Source organism: Rhododendron vialii, chromosome 3a, assembly GCF_030253575.1.
Source record: "Rhododendron vialii isolate Sample 1 chromosome 3a, ASM3025357v1".
NCBI lineage: Eukaryota > Viridiplantae > Streptophyta > Magnoliopsida > Ericales > Ericaceae > Rhododendron > Rhododendron vialii.
Genome location: NC_080559.1, coordinates 14,693,432 through 14,708,512, shown reverse-complemented (window position 1 = coordinate 14,708,512; position 15,081 = coordinate 14,693,432). Strand labels below are relative to the sequence as shown.

The 15,081-nt window shown below is 37.0% G+C and overlaps 1 protein-coding gene across 1 annotated transcript; it reads left to right on the top strand.

Moving 5' to 3' along the window:
- The first annotated feature begins 13,304 nt into the window (after window positions 1-13,304).
- Window positions 13,305-14,570, top strand: LOC131319559 (heat shock 22 kDa protein, mitochondrial-like). Its single transcript, XM_058349871.1, has 2 exons — window positions 13,305-13,638; window positions 14,052-14,570. The coding sequence occupies exons 1-2, from the start codon at window positions 13,440-13,442 to the stop codon at window positions 14,342-14,344; spliced, it is 492 nt and encodes a 163-aa protein (XP_058205854.1). The 5' UTR covers window positions 13,305-13,439; the 3' UTR covers window positions 14,345-14,570.
- The last annotated feature ends 511 nt before the right edge of the window (window positions 14,571-15,081 follow it).

The window sequence follows — 15,081 nt, the reverse complement described above, 5'->3', positions numbered from 1 at the left end:
CTTACGATTCTTTGATTTTGACCCCATTCTTCAAAATTCTACCAAGGCCCAACATGCATTCCCTACTTACTTGTAAGGTAGGTGGCTAGGTGCAACTTAGCCCCGTTCCGGAAGTGGAAAAAAGTACTTATTTTTTAAGAAGATAATTTCAAACTCAAAAATAATGTGTTTACGCAAATAATTTTCCTAGCAATATGGATCTTATTTAATAGATCTTATCGAGATCTTTTATACGGTGCAAAAAAACAAATTTATTTACATAATTTTTGAGTTTGAAAATGTGAAATAAATACTTATTTTTTAAGAAGGTGTTCTGGAACGGAGCCTTACTATGCATATATCTTGTATACACCATAATTACTTCAAATAATACGATAAGGGCAAATAAAATATATACCAAAACTGTTTTTGTTAATGTCAAAATTTATATTGCATAAAGTGGTTGTACCATATGCATGGTACAAGGCTTTTGTGCATAGAAAATTTGGCACTAACAAAAATAGCTTTGACATCATTAACTGCCTACCATAAAAGTGTGAAGTTCGAAATTTACTAAAAGTCCATGTACATGGACTATATGTTTTAATAGCTACATTATTTTTCGGGTTAGAAAAGATAATGGGAACAACCTTTTAGTGAACATCAATTTTAGTTTCCCAAACTACCCCTTTAACTACATGAAGAAACTGCCAAAAAGAAAAAAAAAAATGCCACCTTAATTTTCTTCTTTAATTTGCAAGTCAACAAATTTTTTTTTTCTCCCCACTCTTCTAACTTTCACATTCTAGATCTCATTACAGATTAATTCAAATTCAAGATTTTCCTCATTCCATCTTTTGCATAACACGATTTTGAACACTCATTGCGAGTGTTTGGGCAATTTTAGTTAAAAACTAACACTTATTCAATAATGTTCCGGACTCTGCAGTTTCTCATTGAGTTCGATTCTCTCCCTACAAAAAATAAATAATCATGTCACTATGTTTGTTAAGTGCTAATCATGTGATCGATGTTGCTATTATTAGTTTTGTCCTTCAGCTATAACGAGCTGTGTATTAGCAAAGCAGAGGAATCTACAAGACAGCTGGCTACATTATATATATGTGTGTGTGTGTGTGTGTGTGTGTGTGTGTGTTTGTGTGTGTTTTTCAGAATTAATTAACTTGTTGCAGAAGAAAACGAAGTGAGCTATAAATTAGTCTACGCACGCATACAAATTAGGATCGGGACAAGGATTTAAGACCTATATTGGTTTTTGATATAATTGTTTTTTTTTGTTTTTTGTCTTGGTCGGAAGCAAAGCATTATGCATTGCCTCAGGACAGAGAGAAAGGCAAACCTAGCTATAAGCATCTCCCTAATTATTAGAGCATCTCCAACGGGAGATGTCAAATCTGATGTGGAGTTTGTAATAGTAATATTTAACATTAATTGACAAACCAACCCAGATGCCTTTTTTAGGTCAAATCCTACATGGCTTTTGACTTGGATGAAGGGGGGAGGAAGCATGCCCCTATCTACACCTTACCTGCCAAATTTCAAAAAATGACTATTTGTATTTTGACATAAGGGTTGGAAATGAATAATTTGATGTCAAATAAATAGAATTTGACATAAGGGTTTTATTTGATGTCAAATAAGTAGAATTTGACATAAGAGTTGGAAAGGGATAATTTGATGTCAAATAAATAGAATTTGACATAAGGATTGGAGAGGAGGTTTTGATGTCAAATTGGAGATGCCAAAATGCCACACAGCCTTAAAAAAAATTGACATCCCCAATTTGAAGTCAATGATTCGTGTCACAAGATTTCTTATCCGATTCCATGTTTAATTCGACCAATATGTATGGCATAACTTCGAATTGTGTATTACGATACTTTTGTCACTATTCAAAATGCTTTTCTTAAAACAGTCTCTTATCTAAAAGAATAAAATCAAGATTTTGAGGTCGCACGTACGTATGCATACAACTTATACGATTACTTGGTCCCTTGCCAAATCGTTAACTTTTATAAATATATGCTAAAGTGTCACTAAAAAATGAATACTTTTTTCCTTTTTGAATCTAAGCAAGGATAGAAAAATTAAAGTATACAACTAAAGCTTCCTTTCATTTCAGTCTTTATCATTGAGTTGTAGAGATGACTTTGGTCACAAGAGCCAAAGCATGATATATCCTAGCATAAATACCAAGCAATTAAATAGTTGAAATTTTTGATGACCCAAAGGATAAGTGCTTTACGTGTGATGGGGGAGATCGAGGTGTATTGGCTTTTGTGTAATTACGTATTTGTTTTCGAACAAAAATTCGAGGCATATAATTATAACTTTACTGAAAGTTGTATGAGAATAATTAAATAGATATCAAAATAATATACCGTGGAAATTGGAGCATTTTTCACACTCGATGGTCCTTTCGAATGCATTACAAAGAAAAGAGGAAAAAAAAAGTAGGATGGCCACCTCAAAATTTTGTCCTATCTTATTTCATCACATAAGTACTATGTCTCATATCATGTGGATAAAAAAGGAGTTTCCAATTGCCATATTTTTGGTCGGTTTAAACTTTATGTCATCCTTTGTGTATATGACTTGTAAATAGATGTCTACTGATGCGGGCAGCTCCTTTATGACCATGGATCATGAAATGGACATCCCTTGTTCATATATAATTAAGTGAAATGAAGAGCCACTTTGTTCGGTTCTTATCTCAGAAATACTCTCTCCAAAATTTTTTACTATTTCATCATCTGTGTTTTCTTAGTGATTTTTTATCCACTTTTTACTTATTTTTTACTTTTTGGATGTATAGAGTGTATTTTTATTCGAAAAGTCAAAAGGTTAATTAAAATGTTAAAAAATTGGCTTAAAGGCAAAAAAAATATGCAAACCTATAAAGTATTTTTGTCTAAAAAATAAACAGTATTTCAAAACTGACAATCAAATAAAGGCATATATATATATATATATATATATATAATGTATTATCTGCTCATCAGAGGGAAATTTTTGGTTCCCATAAAAAATGTATTTTTGCATGACACTTATTGTAAACAAAAATCCTTATCAATTAACTAGTTTTTTAGAATTCTTTTTCAGAAAGTCGAAAACCTATTTTTCTTTTTTTGTAATTTGCCCGAGATGTTTAAATTTTTGGTCTGTGTTTTCTGAAAAATAAGAGGAGGCCGAAAATGAAAAAACCTATACCAGTCAAGTCCACTGGACACCGAGACAATCTGGTCCAAACAAAATAGCCCATTGAAGTGGGTCAGCCCAATATGTATGATTTAGATACTTATGGACCGCCATGACGTACTCTTGGCTGCAATGTGGCCTCTAGGCTAGGAATTAGTATCCTCGGGCTTAGCTTCGGCTTGCTGTAGGGGTTCTGACTGGTCGGTCATCTTTCGTCCTATTGTACCTATCCAAGCCCACCACATGTCAAACCTATTCCGCATAAGTCCTATTTAAGTAAACTACCAAAAATATCCCGCCTCTTCGTCTCATATGCGACATCACCAAATCATACTACTCCTCTACCCCTTCCCACCCACTAGGGGTGCAAACGATCCGAGCCGCTCGTGAGCGGCTCGACAACGGCTCGGTTCGAGACACAAACGAACGAGCTCGAGCTAAAATGTTGGGCTCGTTTCATAAACGAGCCGAGCTCGAGCTCGTCGAAACTCGGCTCGAATTGGCTCGCGAGCCCAACTATATTATATATATATATATTTGTTTCATAAACGAGCCGAGCGAGCCGAGCTCGAGCTTTGTAAATACTTCTCGAGCTGAGCTCGAGCTCGAGTCCTACAGCTCGTCACGAGCTCGAGCCAACTAAATTTTTGGTGAGTCGAGCTCGAACACTCTGAAACTCGGCTCGGCTCGTTTGCAGCCCTACCACCCACCACCACTCCTACTCCATTCCTAGCACCAGCGCCAGGGCCGGCCCAACTCCAAAGCCCAAGAGGTCTAAGCCTTGAGCATTCCAAAAGGGCCAAATTTTAGGGGCATTGTACTAATTTTTCTATTTGAGCTTGAGTAGAAGTCTTTTTTTGCCCAAAAGAAGGGGGGGGGGGGGGGCGGGGGGGGTGGGGAAAGGGCCCATTCCAAGTTAAAAATTGACTGTGACCCACACAAATCCAATAAGGCCCAAAAAACACATGGTGGCATTTTTGTAAATAAGAGATTTAAATGGTCCATTTAATTCAAACCCTTCTCAGCTTCTTCTTACGTTTTGCAAAAAAAAAAAAGAACGAAGAACAAAAGATTGGAAGAACGATTCGAAGAATTATGGTTCACTATCACCAAATCGGCTCACCGTCATCACTAACTGTGTACGTATTATATATATACAAACGCACATGTATCTATTAATCTATGTTTGTATCTGCAGCTTGTTGTATTTGAGATTTTTTTTTTATTAGAGCTTTCAACAGTTGGTCTGTTGGTAATTTTATATTGCTTAAATGTTAAAATCTATAATTTAATACTGCTTATGAGAAGTGAGACTCTCTTTAATTAATAATTTTATAGGCTTTTTTTTTTCTAAGTTCAGTTGAGTAATGATAGTGATATTATAGTTTTTTTTTATTTATTCTCCACTTGATTTATGTTTAAGCTTATTGGAAATTGAAATATAGGACCGGTATATATATACACACACTAGTATACTACACACTATGGAGTCTTAGTCCACCGCTCACACACCAACTCTCTCGCCCTCTCCAACGCCGGCAACTTCTTCCCCTTCTCCCTCGCTTTCGCCGTCTTCGATCCACACCCACACCCCCAACCCCATCACCCGCCCCAGCCCCTGCCGTTGTACAGCGTGGTTGCCACCTCACTTCTGTCACGTGGGGGCTTGCTACGAGCTGTATAACGGCACCTCAAAAAATTGAAGCAATAGTTGATTCGGATCTCAGAGTGAAGAGAAAAAAAAACACAGAGCAAGCCACGAAGACAGACATGAATTGGTGGTGTAAACAAAGAGGACTTTTAATTGAATCAATTAATCATGTAAGTTTTTTTCTTAATTCTGAAATTCAATCAAATCGATTCCATCGCCAAGATCGACATATATACACACAAGACAAACGTATGTATGAACGGAATTCTCTAACTACACTGTTTTGTTTTCTTCTACGTTTGTCTTGTTTGTTTGTTTTTTTTGAAAATTGTCTTCTACACTGTTTTGTCTTGTTTGTTTGATTGATAATATAATTCCTTCTTCTTATTATATTGGCCAAGTTCTATTGGCCACTGAAATCAAAGAAGAATTTGGATGTGGATTGTATGTGTGAATTTTTAATTTGGAAATGTGAAAAGTACAGATGGATATGAATTCTTTCCTTTTTAAGGTGTGAATTGTCTTTTTTTAAGATGTGAATTCTTTATTTGGGTGTGAATTTTGTCTTTTCCGAAAATATGAATTCTTCGTTTGGGTGTGAATTGTATCTTCTGAGGGTGTGAATAGTACAAATGGGTGTGAATTCGTGAATTCTTGACGAGTAAATTTTGGGGGTGTGAATTTTTTTAAGATGTGTGAATTCTGGAGGTGTAAAAAATTATAAGAGAAAAATGGTAAAAACATCTTTAAAAGGGGTCTTGACAGGATAGTATTAACAAAGAAGGATTGGCACGGAATCCCACCCAAAAAATGGGACCGGCCTGTCATCTCCCGCTTGTTGTACCACAATCCGTTAGGTGAGATTATTTATTTATTTTTATTTTTTTTAAAAATAACAGGTGATATTATAAATCTAAGGCCATCCACAGTGGTATAATCAAAAAAGGATAATCAAAAGTTGACACATCAGCTTTTGATTATTCACTTAAGAGGTTTCTAAGCTTAACAATGTTAAGCTTCACTATGGTCACTTCTAGTCCATAACCAAAATATGGGGTCCACTACAATTTCACTCTCTATCCCCCTCCATTTTCTGTCATTCACTTCCCTTCATTTACGTTTTTTATGGGTTAAAATATATCGATTCCCTCTCTTAATTTTGGGGAAAAAAATCGGTGACTTCCTTCCCTCCTATTATGAATTTTTTTTTTGGTGGGGTGTGTGTGTGTGTGTGTGTGTGTGTGTGTGTGTGTGTGTGTGTGTGGGGTGGGGGGGGGAATCGGTGACTTCCTTCCCTCCTATTATGAATTTTTTTTTTGGTGGGGTGTGTGTGTGTGTGTGTGTGTGTGTGTGTGTGTGTGTGGGGGGGGGGGGGGGGGGGGGAATTGAAACAGGAAAGAAGAGTGAAACACCTTAATCCGGCGACGATGAGTTGAATTGTAGATGATCGAGAGATATGAGTTTCACTTCTGAAGGAAAATTTTATTTTTTTTACCAAAAAAAAAAGAGTAGGCGAAGAAGAAAAAAAGAAAATACCAGTTGAAACACGTGTGTATGCAAATTTTGGAATTAGTTAACTTATGTGGTGTAGGGTTCACAAATTTTGATTATTGAAAAAGATTGCTAGTTTTGGTTATCCAAAGCCTAAAATTTGATTATTTCTAAAGATGTTGCTAAGTTTGATTATACCATTGTGAGCGATCTTTTGTAACAACATTGTTAACTTTAAAAACAATTGGCATTTGATTATACCACTGTGGATGGCCTAATAAACAATACATTAAGAGAAAACTACATCTCTATATAAGGGATCAAGAAACTAAACAAGAGGAGATTTAGTCCAAAGACTCTCAACTCCAACTAAATTTACCATTCCAAACAAACGAAGCACTCCAGAAAAGCAACCAAAAGCATCTTGTAGAAATTTCTTGGCACAGCCGTGGTGGGGTAAGTGTCATGAACAATGAACATCAATTAGATTAAGGATCCAATCGACACAAAGCAAAAGTATAGCAACATATGAACAAATAAATGGTCAATTATGTCTCTTCCTAATTAGCATTTGCCTAGATAAATTGTTATGTGGAATTATCTTCTTGCCTTCATTCCAAAACAAAACAAAGGAAAGACTCCGAAGAGGAAATGAAGAGAAAGGGAGGAATGAAGTGCGGAAATACCAATGAGGTTGGCCAAGCTCATGATGAGTTTGGGCTTCAGAATTGGAATTACGGACTCCCGCTCCAATCGAACCACGTCTTTCGTCCTCTTCTACCTTCTCTCTCTCGGCCTACCAGGAAATTCGATCAAGAAGAAAGAAGAACGAATAAAAAATAAAGATTTTTTTGGGTGAATTCTCAGACTTCTCCTCGAGCTTATTGCTTCGGTTAATCTTTCAATTAAGAAAGCCTTATTCAATCAAAGATTGGAGAGATCAAACCTTGAGGGTTTTGTTAGCAAAAGAAGAAAGTTGCAACCCCGCGCCGCACCACACGTCACTCCTCATTTCCTTTCCCAAACGCACCACTACTCTACTACTGTCATCGAAATTCCCTGACGTATCCAAATTACAAATTTCTCGGCACCTGGCTGAGTTAGATCACATAATGCGTGTCTGCGTGTGTAACGACCTTAATTTTTAAAACTTGGATAAAAATAATTATACATTTAAAGACGCATATTTTTTTTTTTTATGCTTATGTTTCAACACCATCATAATATAACTTAGCACCTAATCATGTGATTATATATCTAGACTTATTGTGGGTAACTAATTTCTATTGAGACTTATATTTGTAACTAGATCTTCGTGGGGTTACTAGATGTTGAAATTTGTAGTTAAACCCTCTAATTAAACCAATTACTCCCTCCGTCCCATTTTTGTTTTTCGTGTCGTTCTTTTAACGTTTATATCGCATATTCTACAATATATTTCATAATTTTGAAAACTTTATATTATAGATCTAATCTAGAATTATCAAACAAGATCCATATTGCATATTTTTGAAAATTTATATTAAAAAATATAATTATTAAAAAAACGGTACGAAAAACGAAAATGAACAACTAAAATAGGACAGTACACACTATGAAGTACTAATTAGAATACCTTTCTTACACATAAGCTATCACCTCACCATCCTTTCCTTCCCTATTTTTCGGCTGACAACCCACCCCCCATCTTTTCCAGCCACACCACTCCCTCTGCACATGGGCCTTTCACCTCCCTTCTCTCCCTAAAACCCTCCCGTCATGTTGACAACACACCTATTCTAAAGTTCTAACTAGGGGTGTGAACGGGTCGGACAGGTCGGGTTCGGCCCCGATCCCGACTGGTCGGTTATCGATTTTTTTTGTGACCCGAACCCGAATCGAAGGAGGGGGAATAACCGTCCGCGTAACCGATATTTTTGGTCGGGTCGGGTCGGGACCAACCAAAACCGAAGTAGTCTATATGAATTGGTCGTCTTTTGGTCGGGTTTGGTCGGGTCGGGTAAGAAAAACAGCACCCCGAGCCCCGAACTGAAAACTGATTGTTTTCAAAAATTGAACCCGTATCCGACCGAACAACATGTTCGGTCCCGCCCGAAACCCTTCGGGTCGGGTCGGGGCTCGAATTTTTTCCACACCCATAGTTCTTACCTAGAAACATATCTTTTTACCCATTGGTTCATCCCCTCCAAACCTCTACTAAATAACTCTCCATATATAAAAACTAACAAACCCTCTTTCTTTTCTTTCCATTCTCAACGGCAGAGAGAGGGAGAGTAAATGGACTTGTTCTTCACCATTCAAACTACAACTTTTCTCCCTTTTTCTATTTTCATTTTCGGTAGAGCAAGGGAGTGAGGAAGCACTCCTTGCTTTAAGTTGTTCTTTTTGTTGGGAAAATTCCGCAATAACACAAAATTTCAGAGAACAATTTTATTGATAATAATATAATACATGATTGAAACAAGTTACAGATTACATAAACGTAAACAGGAGATAATGAAATACAAATAGAAATCTCTGAAATCAAACCGAATCCTGTGTGATATCACAGTCTCCTTAAGAAAGATTCGCCGCCTACCGTGGGTGTTGTAGGTTGCGTCGGCGACTTCCTCCCAGAGTTGGCTCGGCTAAATTGCAAGCCGTCGGAACACCACCGTCGACCGTCTTGGCAAACTGACTACCGCCTACCTCTCTCTCTCAAGAACGAATTTCAGAGTATGCTGAAATGTTTTGAATTTGCTTGTACCTTCTCCAAAAACGTGAGCCCCCTATTATAGAGAGAGGGTGGCCTATGTAACTTACGGAGATGAATGCTGCCATTAACAGGTAAATGAATTCTGCTAATGAGTAGGGAGGTTACGAGAATAAATTCACAATCATGGAGGGGTTTTGGGGTTACAGAATCCATACATCAATACGTCTATTGATTGTGGAGCGTCCAGATATAACGAACCCGGGACATGCAAGGTTGCCTCGGGAGACCCTCTAGTAGCCCCGATTTCATTCATCCAAAATTCCGTAAATTTCCAACACTTTTCTTTTGTTACTCCACCATTTCAACCAACTGAGCACCGCCAAAACCAGCTCATTCCAGTCACGAAACCCACCTTTTAATCAGTCCATTTGAGCTCTGAAATCAGCGCCGTTCCAACTCCATTCCGGCTCCGAAACACAGCTTCGTTTTCTCTGAAATGGCCCGAAAAATCTGCTCGTTCATGCTCCGGTACTAGCTGCAAAACAGTCCAGAAAGCAGTGCAAAAACAGTGTTGAATCGGCCACCGATGGAGCCCCGTTGCCGTGCCTTTGATCCGATGACCCGACTCAGTTACGCGCTAGAACTTCCGGACCCGGGTAGAATTATCCCTCCTCTACTTTCTCCTAAGTATATTAGTGTTCTAAATGATAGTTTTAATGTTTGAAAATCGAAAATGAACGAAATCGGTTCGTCGAAACCGAAACCCAGTTTTGCCGCAAGTCACTGTTCTTGAACGTTATGATTTTGAATTGCTGACAGAAATTACACTTGCCCCCCTGGTTTGTTAAGTTATTAATTTCGGTCTATTATATGTTTTGTCTTTTTCTTGTTTTAATTTATATGTCTTGTAAGAAATGATAAATGACATTATTTCCGTATAGTTCTAACATTAACATGATAATAATATCAGTCCTAATTGCTTGTAAGAAATATTGAGAATGTTGTTAACAAAGGTTGTGTCCCCTACAGTAAAGACATGTATATTAATAAGTTGCAAAAAATTATTAACTTACTTGCTTAACAAAATTACACGTTTATTTAATAAATCGTAAAGGCATCGGTCGGTCTGATCATAAAATACTATGTGCTTTACTTACTTGCACAATATTAATTGTTATATTTGTTATCTCATTGAAATGTATCATGTTGGGAGTTATGTTGATATCCTATTGTACATGCTAGATCGGACTTAGGTTCATGGGGTGGTATGCGAGTAAAATTCACCTAGACGTTGCTAGGTAAAGGATAAATTGGAGAGTTGTAGTTGATTGCCTACGAGCGGATGAATGAGTGCTAACAGGGGCCCGGTATTGATGAAATGGGTGCTAACAGGGGCCCCAGTATTGAGATGAGTGCTAACAAGGGCCCAGTGTTGATTAGGCGAACCTTAGTCGTGTCATGGCATGGTAAGTTACCCCCTTGTTGTGGTCGTAGGTGAATTCATACTAGGTACGTAAGTAACGTAACTTAGGTGTATTCACTTAATTAGGACCCCGGTGCATGACAGACAAGAGGAAGTGATCCCATGGGACAAGTCATGATTAGCGGTTGAGGAGGAAAGGATCTTGTGAAGAAGATCTTAGATTTCACTTAAGTTAATGGATATTAAAAAAATGATGATGTGTTACATTTTTGTGCTTTCTTTTGATATCAACTATTATTTTATTCAATTGCTTAGTTGTAAAGTAAGGGATCAGTAGGGTAGGGATTTATCTACTGAGTGTCGACTCACAGTGTTTTCACGCCAGGTTTAGAAGATGGAGCTGAAGGACCATATCAACTCGAGGATGACAACAATCGTACCAGTAGTAGCTCTGTTTAATTTTCCTAAGTAAATTTCAAGTCCAAAGTATTATAATCAAATTAAGCTTCTTCTGTTATTTCAATAAAATGTTCTTTATATTGAAAAATGATTTTGGAAAATCTTTTAATAACGTGTCCGAAAATCAAGATGTTACAGCGTGTATGGGCGGAAACACAAGCACAAGTGTGAAAACCTCTTCAAAAATTATCCCAAATTACTAAAATTTGTGAGAGTGAAGATTGAAAGCGCAGTGCAAGAATTAAGAACGACGAGTGCCGAATAACAAAATTAATCTAAAATTGCCGTAGTTAATATTCTCGACCAGTTTAAAAGAGGGAGAGTGCTATGGTACATACAAGTTACTGGCGATAATGGTTACAAGTTACGGGTGATTACGGTTATTGTTACGGGTCTTTATGGTCAAGTTATTGGCGATACATACATTTATTGTTCATGTGCAGAGTACTACCCGTAATTGAACCATATAACGTATATATGCAACATGACCATAACACTCAGTAACTTGGACCAGTCATACGTAATGTATGTACCGGTACATTATATGTATCATAACTTTCTCCTTTAAAGAGTAAAGGAATTTAATTATCAATGAGGACTTTAAAATAATTGCATACGGACTAAATTGAACTCTTGGGTAATGTGAGTAGATATCATTCCAAAACATTTCATATACTTTTAAAAAATTCAAATTGAGATTCATCAAAACAATACTTCATCCGCTCTAATTTGTTTGCCAACTTTTTAACTTTAATATGTTCCAAAATATTTCGGTAATTATAAGTTGTTTTCAAAAAAAAAGTCTTCATGTTGGCGCTCTCATGTGCTCGAGCATCACTTACCTTGGGTATAACACTTATTAGTACAACAATTTGGATTCCCTATTCCCTAAGATTTGCCTATTGTCGCGTAAAGCATTCCTTCCCCTTTTCAGTTTATGGCTTTATTCCTAAAACACTCCCTAAAACATCTTCGTTTTATCACTTTGTCCCCATCTTTAAACCCAATCATATTGACCCGCTTAACTATATAATGGTATCACTCACACCCATTTATGCGAGACGTTACAGCTGGATCAGTTCATGCTTTGGCGAGCAAGCGCCAAAGCCCGCTCGGGGCTAGCATTGAATGGTACCATATATCATCCCCTTATAATAGCGAAACTCAACAAGGCTCGACACAAAGGCTTTACTTCAAGGCACATTAATCAAGCTTATTAATTTTTGAGACAACATCTGAACTATCGCATTGTAGCACTTAAATTTCATATCTTTAAAATCAATCTTATTGGCCCCCAATTTTTTTGACTTTGTAGATCATGGCCTAAAATACTTACATACTTCATGGCCCAAAATACTTACATAATTTATAAAATAATTTTATTTGTACAAAAGCAATAAAATCTTAATTTAATATTAATACATTCAAAATCCTACCTTATTTAAAATAATTATTTCCTGTCTTTTTTCTTAGTTTTTTTCTCTTTAATTAATATTTTGGTCAAACATTTAATTCTTTAGTTTTATATGTTTAGAAGAATAAAAGAAGTAAAATAAAATAATCATCTACAAAAATTCACCAAAAAAAGTATATTGTAAATTTTCTTCCATTATTTTCTATTTTAATTAAGCATTTCTACTAAATAATTAAAAACTTTCTTTTCATAATTTTTTTAAACTTTTTTTTACTAAAATTTCTTTCCATGAAAAAAATGTGAAAGATAAATTTCTGGTTAATTTTTTTGGCATTTGAAGTGAACTTTTTTCATTTTTTTTTAAAACTTCTCTGCCTCTTAATGGTGAATGGAAAGTTAAAATTTAAACCAAAAGTTTAGGTGGTCAACAGGATTGGTTATCAATATGAGGGAAAGTGGTACAAGTTGATGGGTGTTAAGGAAATCAAGTAAGGGCATTTTTGGCATAAGGGGGGTGATAGTGAGACAGTTATATAGTTGAAAGGGTCAATACGATTGATAATTAAGATGAAGGGTCAACATGGTAAAAGGTGATAGTTTAGGAAATTATTTAAAGAGCGCTGCTATTCGCAGCCTTTTATTTTTTCCCATAACCCTTTAAATATTTCCAATTATACTCGATAGTTAGTTACCAAAATTGAGATATATTTTCAGCATCCAATTATCGAAATACAATATTTTTTTCAACAGCTATTTACCGAAAATGTATGTTCGGCAGTTATTTACCGAAAGTTGAACATATTTTCGACATGTAGTTACCGAAATATAATCTTGTTTTCAACAGCAATTTACCAAAATATTATGTATGATTTTAACAACCATTTACCGAAATGTAGTAGGCTATGAGAGAAAATAAAGGGTTGCGAATAGCAGCACCCAATTAATAAGCCGTCATAGGTAGACCTAGGTCTCCATATCTGCCTGAGTGTGTGGGTCTTTCCTTTGTGGTCAACAGGAGGAAAAGCATTTTTCGTTTCCGTTTTGCTGCAAATCCCCCCAGACCAGACAGTTCTTGGCAAAATCTCAAATTCCATTTCACCATCCAACAATGGCTGCTGCATCTTTGAAGCGACTACAACTCCTTTCCCGCAAATCCCTCCTCCGTCCACTTGCAGTCTCCTCCTCCTCTCGTCTCTTCAGTACTAGTCCTACTTTCCCTCCAGTGAACTCCTCTCTGTTCGACCCCGACAACTACGGGAGCAACGGCTCACCCATCCAGCAATGGATCAAACCTTCCTACGCCCACGGTAGTAATCTCTCTCTCTCTCACGCACACACACACACACACACACACACTCTTTCCGAGAGGCATAAATCATAGGGAACTCTGTTTTTAATCCATTTTGTATACCTTCGATTTCATTTTGTTCTGTTGGTTTCTATACTCTGGGTGTAACATTGGGAGAACGAAGATAAAAAGCCTATTTCTCCCCTAAAACCCTATTTTCTTTTTTTGAGAGTTAAACCCGAGCTTTTTTTGTTTGTTTTAGAAACTCTAAACAAATTAAATCAGACTATTTTGGATTTCTTGTGGCAGTAAAATTAGGAAACCCAGCTCGAGCTCTTTGAGTCCGTTGTTGATCAGAGGGTTCTTTTCTGTATGTAATAGTGCATATAAATTCATATTGACTTGATGGTATCTGATTAATGTTCTTCTTAGAAACGGATGAGTGTCTCAAGATAAGGTCGGACATGCCAGGGGTGGGAAAAAAGGAAGTGGAGGTGCTGGTGAAAGGAAACCAGCTGACTGTGAGAGGGAAGCGGGAATTCAAGGAGGAGCTCGGTTTTGATTGGATGTACAAGGCCACCTACCATATATCGGCGGACAGTTACAATCTGAATAAGATTAAGGCCGAGATCAAGAACGGTGTGCTGAAGGTGGAGGTGCCCAAGGTGAAGAATGGCCACAAGGGATCCGAATCTGGTGGTGAGTCCTATGTCGCTGTTGACTGATGTTGCTGATGGATATCTTTTGCTTTTTGATGAACATGGGTAGTACTACATATATGATGTAAATGAAATGGGTTTTAGGAACTTCGGGGAGGTTTTTTTTTGGGAATCTATACATGTATCTATGTGCATGGTGTTCTTGTTGGGTTCTTGGAGGGTGATCAAACAGGGTATTATGGAGAAATGTAGAGGAATTTTGTTTTTATTCTTAACTCCGTTATTTTGTGAAGCTTACTTCTCTCCAGCCTACTATGTGGACTGGATAGGATTGTGTTGTCCAGCATGTGCTCGATTTGTGATTTAATTTGTTCATTTTATAGGTCTGTTAACTTTCACCATGTCATATCGGCAGGAGTCGTGTCATTTCGTATAAACGAATCACTGTGAAAATTAAACTGGCTATCCGCATTCTAATTGAGCTATGCGAGTCTAACCCATATTTGTCCAGTTTAATTTTTGGATTATCGGGTTGCGACAGTCATCATATTTGTGTTTGTATCACACAACAAACGGAACAACACAAAAGGAGCCATTCAGCACAGCTGCTCAAACAGATAGGGGGTACATAGAACCGCCCTCAGCTCCCCTTTTTGAGCCAGTGGAATTGATGTCTTGGTCTTTTTATAGGGCTGGGATTGCTGAGTTTATGGCCACTTTCCTATTCTTTTACATCACCATTTTGAGTTTTTGACTGCTATGGGTGTTGCTAGGGCACCTAATAATTGTGCCTCAGTGGGTAT